The sequence below is a fragment of the Berghia stephanieae genome, chromosome 4 (assembly GCF_034508935.2).
Source record: "Berghia stephanieae isolate SIO BIC M18660-M18661 chromosome 4, UCSD_Bste_1.3, whole genome shotgun sequence".
NCBI lineage: Eukaryota > Metazoa > Mollusca > Gastropoda > Nudibranchia > Aeolidiidae > Berghia > Berghia stephanieae.
In genome coordinates, this window is record NC_088363.1 from 26,274,128 (window position 1) to 26,282,878 (window position 8,751).

The 8,751-nt window shown below is 37.4% G+C and overlaps 1 protein-coding gene across 1 annotated transcript in view; it reads right to left on the reverse strand.

Annotated features, from left to right (window-relative positions):
• LOC144970323 (uncharacterized) overlaps positions 1-6,908 on the reverse strand; it is a 30,013-nt gene extending 23,105 nt beyond the window's left edge. Inside the window, exons 1-4 of the mRNA XM_078909840.1 lie at positions 6,646-6,908; positions 5,471-5,693; positions 3,532-3,689; positions 1,522-1,657 (exon numbers count right to left, since the gene is read on the reverse strand). Coding sequence (XP_078765966.1) covers positions 1,522-1,657; positions 3,532-3,689; positions 5,471-5,693; positions 6,646-6,670 — 542 coding nt within the window. The 5' untranslated portion in view covers positions 6,671-6,908. The remainder of the gene's footprint in view (positions 1-1,521; positions 1,658-3,531; positions 3,690-5,470; positions 5,694-6,645) is intronic.
• Positions 6,909-8,751: the final 1,843 nt, after the last annotated feature.

Consider the following 8,751-nt stretch of genomic DNA (forward strand, 5'->3'; position numbering starts at 1 on the left):
AGGCTGATTCTTTTCTCTTTTAAAAGACAACGAACGTTGTTAGTTTTTCATAAAGTTATTCGACTTTTTTAATCCCAATTTTTGACGTGCTAAACGGACAAATACATTTGCTTTTGCCATTTAGCATGAATGCTGCAAATTATTTTCTACCAGATCTAACAAAACGAGGATCTTAATCACTGTAGGGTTGATTAAGGAGTTGTGAAAAGGATAATTTTAACCAAAATATGAACCAGAGCAAATAAAAAAATAAAAATAAACTAGAGCATTTAAATAGAGAAATATCCACTAAATGTGCTCAAAGCGCTTTACTAGGGGTCCATGACCAACAGCAACTCTAAACAGGTAGAACGAGAAATGACGGCTGTTAGGCGATATTACCTTTTTTCCGACAGGGACAACGCTGTTAACGGTCATGTACTCATTTTAACACCTGAGTACGTGAGAGAATGTGAGTAAATAGCCTTCTCCAAGGACTCAACTATGCGCCGAGCGAGGCTCGAACCCAGGATCTTCCGATCCGAAAGCGAGTGTCATACCACTAGACCACATAGCCGAACCGGTTGGTTTGATTTTGAGGCTTCATAGGCTCCACTAAATTGAGCAATTCGGATCCCAATGTTTGTTGATTTACTATCACAATTTGATTGGGGTCAAGAAGTGAATCTCCTCTTCAAATTAATTATGGCTGAATTATGCAAGTGAGAGATACTCGCTGGGAATGATCGACGAGCCAGTGATTCACGAATTATTTCTCAGGCCATGTTAAATTATTCATCCTGAAAGACAGACAGGAGCTAATGGAATGGTTTGAAATAGGTTAGACTAATGCTAAAACCTTTGCTTATTTATAGACAATCACAGCAAGGGTGAATGTATCCATGTTTCCTTATGATTACCTTACACAACTCTCACACAAACAGGCCGATTTTCAATTTATTTGATTTTTTTTCTTTGCTTCGCACCCTGAATGCAAAAACCCGCTGTGCTGTGTGACATTGAGCTCTTAGTTTGCGGCACTGCATGGAGGCTGACGCCTGGGTTATTCCAGTCTTCCCTTGGAATACTATTGTATGAATAGAGGGAATTTTATTTACATTTTTTAATAATGATTTAGACCTCAAAACTTGATTTTATAGTCCAACTTATCAAAATTATCTTACTTATCTTCTACTATAAACCCACTTGTGGGTACCTGGCTGGTTCACCCCAACATAGAACCGTTTTGTGACGATGTGTCACAATTTAGCTTTGTAGAAAAAAAAACTCCCACCAAAATATAGAAAGAACAAAATTATGATCACTCGCTCAGCTCTTTTTTTCTTTAGTTAGCCATTTTTATAGTTCTAACTAAATTCTATCAATCCAACTATAAACGTTTAAGGTTCCACATATTATTTTGTGTTGGCATGTTATATATGGCTGGCGGATGCTGTGAGTGTTTCAACTAAGCTCACATAATTAATAACGAAAATGCCTGGAGAATTGGCTATAAAACGTATGTCTGAAATTGTTACTTACGAACAGAATAGGTTGACCTGACTCTCTGTGCTTCCCACTACAGCCCCATTGGTGGAGTTGGACAGGAAAAGACTTGGGTCAAGGCCACTTGATGTGTAGCATTCTCGAAGGTCCTTGGCGAGAGTTGTCCTACACGCTGTTAGAATATAGAATGGTGTCACAAAGTTGTAAATCATCATCATTATCATCATCATCATCATCATCATCATCATCATCATCATCATCATCATCATCATCATCATCATCATCATCATCATCATCATCATCCTCTTCCTCCCCCTCCTAATCCTCCTCCTCCTCCTCCTCCTCCTCCTCCTCATCATCATCATCATCATCATCATCATCAACATCATCACCGTCATCACCGTAGCATTTTCGAAGGTCCTTGGTGAGAGTTGTCCTACAAGCTGTTATAATATAGAATGGTGTCACAAAGTTGTAAATCATCATCATTATCATCACCATCATCATTATCATCACCATCATCATTATCATCATCATCATCATCACCATCATCACCATCATCACCATCATCACCATCATCATCATCATCATCATCACCATCATCATCATCATCATCATGACCATCACCATCATCATTATCATCATCATCATCATGACCATCATCATCATCATTATCATCATCATCATCATCATCACCATCAGCAGCAGCAGTAGCAATAGTAGCAGCAGCAGCTTATAAAGAGTATATTAGCAAGAACTTATTACTATTGGAGCAAATTTTCATGCATTAATTGTTTCATTTCTAAGTCATATAAACGTCTCTATTCGTGTAAATGAAATAGATGACATACTTGATGTACAATAAGTTAAAGTTCGTTTGGTTAAACATCGGTGGAATTTTGATCTCTAAATAACCACCTATTACGTTCGTGCAAAGTCACTGGACTGGCTGGGTTTAATGTTGGTCAGATCTTAGATTCCCGCCCTCTGTAAGTGGATTTGATCGCAGCCTTCGAAAACGGATAGATAGTATGCACTTGGCTAAGAAACTCACAACATTGCCATCCGGAAGTATAACGGACCAACACACAAAACTATGTGTAACCTTGAACGTTTATAGTCTGGTTCATACAGTTCTGTGATAATTACTAATAAACGCGAATGGCAAAAAGCAATAACAAATACCTGAGTGATGTCAACTTCATACTATCTATAGAGTGACTTGCCATAAAACAATACTTTACAATACAAGACGACAATACCAAAATAAAGTGAAAAGTGAGTTGTTATTAGTAAAGCTTAGGATGAAAAATGAAGTAATTAGGGGTGTGTCTTTTTTACGATACCCGCCGAAACCCGACAAAACCCGACAAACTTATGGGAAGTAGGTAGCAGTGGGGAGTGAACTTGGGACTCAGGGAAGTGTACACCATTGGGGAGTGAACCTGGGACTGGGTATCGGCGGGTTTCGTAAAAATGACACAACGAGTAATTAGTTGTAATATTAAATACAACTCACAATTTACTTTCTTTTAGTTGTCATTATCTTGTATTGTGACGTCATTTTTTTCTCGGCTATGAGTTTACGAAGTCCACATTTGATCGAGAGTCACATTTTGCATTTTAAATTTGAGACTATTTCGAATGTTGGATCGGAAATATAATCAACCGATATCCGATTACTATGAGATCGGATAATATTCTATTTAGTACGCTTGCCAGTATCAAATTGGTTTTATTGGGGAGCACAGAAAAAATTGAGAACGGTATGTTTGTGATGTTGTTATGTCAAACGTATTAACCCAAGAGATGAATGGCCTTGATTGGGCGCAACATGAAATCATATTCATTCATTCCAACGTAACATGGAATGGTGTTTATTACCTTAATTAAGAGTCATACGCTGGGGTTAGAATGTTGCATAAGTTGACACCAATTCGGTCGCTGAACAAGCCCAACCGGCCTCGACTTTGTTACTATACAAGAAACAACATTGTTCCTACGTCGGTCATAAAACGAATAAAAGAATACTTAAGGATTACTCACGGTGCATGCATTTTGTATCATACGTTCCAAATATGGTAGTGAGCTGTGTACGAATGATTTCTTGTTGGCTGCCTGCTTGAGCTCCTCCGGCACACGCCGTGCTGTTCATGATGGGAGCAACTCGCTGGAAAACACAGCTTCCGATCTGTTGCTGGGCACTGTGGAAAGACAGGGACAAGTAATGAAAATATTAGTAGTTGGTGACTGTAAAAGAAAAGTCGCTTTTTTGTCTGTCCTCCTTTGGGGTAGCGTGGCACAGAGGTATGGCCTTTGCTTCGTAACCAGAAGGTACCGAGCTTGACTACCTGCTACGCCGTGTGGCTTTGATCAAGTTACCATCCCCTAACTCACTTTGCGGTGCTGCACCAAGGCTGATCTAATCTTTGCTCCAATCTTTGTGACTATGAGGTCTTGTGGCATAACACACACTGTCATATCGGAAGGTCCTGGGTTCGAGCCTCGCTCGGCGCATAGTTGAGTCCTTGGAAAAGTCTCTTAACTCACATTCTCTCACCCTATTCAGGTGTAAAATGAGTAACCGGCCGTCAACAGCGTTGTCTCTGCCGGGAAAAATAATGCAATATCGTCTATAAGGCGTCATGTCTCGTTCTACATATTACGTGTTGCTGTTGGTCATGGACCCATTGTAAAGCGCTTTGAGCACGTTTAGTGGATATTGTGCTTTATAAAAGCTCATGCTCTGTCTGTGTTTTTTTTTTCATTGAAATTGACCCCTAAGACAATTTCTCTTTGCGGATTAATAAAGGCAACTTCATTTTTTATTTATTTTACACTCTAACACCGAAAGATGAAGGGCATCTGTCCGTTTACAAAACTTGAGAGCGGCCACGAAACATTTTCGAGGCAAACATTTTATAGAAAATAAAAGCCATCAAATGAAAAGATGAAGCAGATAATACTGCCAATGTAAATAGCGTGTTTCTTGATATGTGGGCCGACATACCTATAGTTCATTGAGCTCATTGGGAGATTCACTCTACATTTTATTGTTCCTCGTTGTGTGCATTTAATACAAATAGAACTGATACAACTATAGCAGTCTTTTAGAGTTGTTTATATTCGTTCTGGGCTTAAACAATGGCTTTTGAAACAAGATGGAATTTCATGGCTCTCGAATCGAATATGGAATAGATTCAAGTTTCTAAAGCTTTTTCTATGGCTTACTATGAGGATAGTCATAAATAGAATTGAGCTCAACAACCGTTCGTTTTATTCAAATCAACCTTGAACATGACACCCCAGACCGTGTATTATGACTGAACGGATGTTGAACTTTAAGGGCAAATATAATATTGTTTCATTTCTGTATTAGATTATCTTTTCTATTGCAGCTATTAATTCGACTCCTACCGTATCTTTATCACATGAAATGATATTTGTCAGTTACAAATCTCTCGTCATTGATTTGTTGATTATAGTTCCTTGGTTCGTTCTTCGGTGGGTTCAAAAGACAATGTTCTGCTCTTGTTTGGCCTTTAAAACCTGCCCCTATTCTTTTTGAATACCAAATATCTAAATGATTGTTGAATACCAATCGATAAAGCTCATTTTCATAGTTTAAACCATGGCTAATGCGCGGCCCAATGCCAAAATTTCATCTACCATTTAGATGTCGATGCTCTTACCACGGTGAATTCCTTTCTTGCCCTTTTCAACGGCTTAGCACAAAGATACAAAACATCTACATCGAATAATGCATCACTTCCAACATTTTTTATTTGGACTCGGAACACCATGCACTCTATTTCCAGCATAATGTGTTTTAACTGCGTTTGATCAATATGCTTTCTATCAAAACTAATCCCTTTTCTTTCACAAAAAGTCTCCAACCAATTAATACGATTACTGCCAGTCATCATCCTGTATAACATGGCCTGCAATGTGTGTCTTGGGGAAATTCATTAGCACATAAACTTACCCACATATCTGTGTTTTGAAAGAATCCTCGTTTGCCGGAGCCTCGCCCCTCTGGCTGGTTCCGTTGGTGACAAACCACAAGAAGTTGCCTTCAGAGAGACCACCTTCTCGGACACATGCTAGAAGAGTGTTACTGAATTGCTCGATACATTGGTTGTTTCCTGGCTGTTGTTGCTGCTGCTGGCTGCTATTGATCAACACACAAAAGACGACTGCAAATAAAGCTGGTAAATGGAGACAAAATATAACGATTTTAAGTGAATTGACTAATATTCCAGAGTGATCTCGATGGTTTAATTGATAGAGTACTCACTTTATATGTAAATGTGTTGGTTTATTCCTTCTTGAGAATTGTTTTTTTACTAAACGTTGAGTGAGTAGCTAATTTATAGATCTGATGGAATATCCTTTCATTTTGACTAGGTTCTTATCTAATAGGTAGCTAGCTATTGCTATATATAGTCTGTTTTAAGCGGTCGACTCCATGAGCTGCATTTATCTGATGAGGTCATCTTTATTAGCGGTAGCAATCGCGATAAAATTACAAAGGTTATTATGGTCGACAACATAATTTTTATTGCAAAGAGAGAAAAAATAACTTAAACTTAAGCCGGCATTATATTCAGAGAACGTTATATAACGTTATATAGATAGCATATATTAAGGAATCTGATTCTTTGGTTAACTATCCGTATTGAACTCAAATAGGTTTTGAAAATAAACAACGATGTTACAAATAGTCATCAATATGTTTAATTTTTACTTATCCTTGTTCGTCTTGTTTATTTCAGGATATAATCAAGGCCATTACTTCCAACATTTTTCTCTTCACATCTAAACCGATTATACATATTTGCAAATGTTAATAAAAATGTTAACGAGTCTTGAAGGGCGTGTCTTAGAGTCTGGTGATGATAATGAGACAGTTGAGTTTTTACTGTAATATCCTTGGGTTGTTTTTGATTTGTTTTATTTTCACTGCATTAATAACAATATTTGATCACGTTTAATTAATACAACAATTATAATTGAGTCAGCGTAATTCTAAGAAAGATTGCTTCAACTTAGGCTGGAATGATTTAAGGCTATCCATCAAAGAAAAAAAGGTACTTTCACAGTTATGATTAGGAAAATTAAAATACTGTAGATAAAAACAAATTGCGGTGACTTACTTACCTGTTGTGTGATACAGTAGTCCCATTTTCTTGGTCTAATTCCTGAGTTCTTTCTAAAATATTAGTTTAGTGCTGAAACAATCAAAAATAATAATTTGTTCTTACTAAATATCCCCCAACTGGTTTGGATTGAGGAGCGATTGCAATCACCTCCTGTTGGAACAGTCCTAGCAGTTTAATCCTACAATGTCCGAAATGAAAAGGACCCGGGCTCAAATTTTAACAAACTTCAAAAGCACACCAGGCGTTTCCTCTTCCCCCTCTCTATTTCTTTTCCGGGATATAGATAAATTGCAACTAGTCGTGTCCACACATATGCTGTGACATTACAGTGAGGTGTACGTTCTGTGACGTAACAAAACGATTAACCAATGAGGAAGCTGCCGGCATGAGACGTCACTGAGGACCATTTTGCCCAGAGCTGTACCGGTCAGTGAGTCAGTAAAATCGTGATGACGATGAGTTGAAATTGGGGTGGTCAAATTATTGCTCTTGGGCAAATGTTATACCCCACCCCCTCCATCCTCTCCCTCTCGCTCTCCTCCCCCACATGCGAATACACATTTTTTTCAACCTTTCGTGTGATTAGTTTTATCACAACCGTTTATAATACCCCCCCCCCCCCCTAACAAATGCCAAAAACAAATGAACTAAGCTACAAAATACGTCAAACGTGCTCATTAAAAAAATAAATAAACAGAAAACGGAAAACGTTCTCGTTTTATATTGCGCAGTTTAGAGCATCTGACTCATTGTGTGATGTTTGGTTTGTGAACCTACATGATTTTGTTTTTTGTTTTGATTTATTTTTCTTGGTTAATTTTTGTTTGTTTGTTTTTTTTTTTTTTTTGTTTGATTTTTTGTTATTGTTGATTTTATTGCTTTTTATATTTTTTTTGTTAGGGTTCATTATTTAACTTTCATTTCTTTTCGTGAACTTATGATATCATCGAAGTCGTTGATATTATTTGTATTGAACATTTATTATGTTTTTAAATAATGAACATAATGATGTTTTATTTTTGTAAATCAGTCAAACATTTCTACAACAAACGGCTATGTGATCTAGTGATATGGCACTCGCCTTCGTATCGGAAGGTCCTGGGTTCGAGTTCCGATTTGAGCGGTGCAAAGTTGAATGCCTGGAATGAGACTCTTTACTCACATTCTCTCACCGTACTAAGGTGTGAAATGAGTACCTGGCAGTTGACAGTGTTGTCTGATTGTATATTTGTTTATTTTATTTTAGACATACTTTTAAGTGTTTAACTCCAATGAATGGTTAGCATTGTAAAGTAAAATGTATTGAGTCAAATGTAAACCGGGGAAATTCTGTCTGATTGCAGATTTGTTCATTTTATTTTAGACAAGCTTTTAAACGTCTAACTGCAATGGTTAGCAAGATATAATTTTGTTTCACGTAACCAAACCCGGGATATAATCCAGCTTTATGGCCCCAAAGTCTACTTCAATCAGATATCTAATCAACCGGCTGTTGCTTAAAACTGACCAACTACACGTCTATAAAAATGATTACTTACAAAACTGTAATTAGAACGAACGTCGTTCAAAGATGTTAATGGTTTTTAAAGAATACTGGACATATTATTATAACCTGACCGGACAGTCGCAATTGATTGATGGGTTAGGGAGAGTCGAGATGACCACATAACACCTTGTCCGAGAATTGATTTGAGGGACGATAGGTAGAGGAAACTGTATTAAGGCGATTCGTTGAAAAAACATCTTAAAACGAAAATTGTTTTTTTTTCTCTCTAAAAGCGGCTATGTGGTCTTGTTATATGACACTCGCCTTCGGATCGGAAGGCCCTGGATTCGAGCCCTTCTGAGCGGCGCTTAGTTGGTGTAAAATGATTGCCTGGCCGTTAACTGCTTTGTCTCTGTCAGAAAAATTGTAATATCACCAAACAGGATCAAGTCTTGTCCTACATGTTAAGTGTTGCTTTTGGCTAGGGACCCATGTAAAGCGCGTTGAGCACGTTTAATGGATATTGCGCTATATAAAAGCTTTTTTTTTATTTAAAAAAAATTCCAATTATTTAAGATAATGAGATTGCGGAGAAAGTACTTTCTAAACTTTAATTCT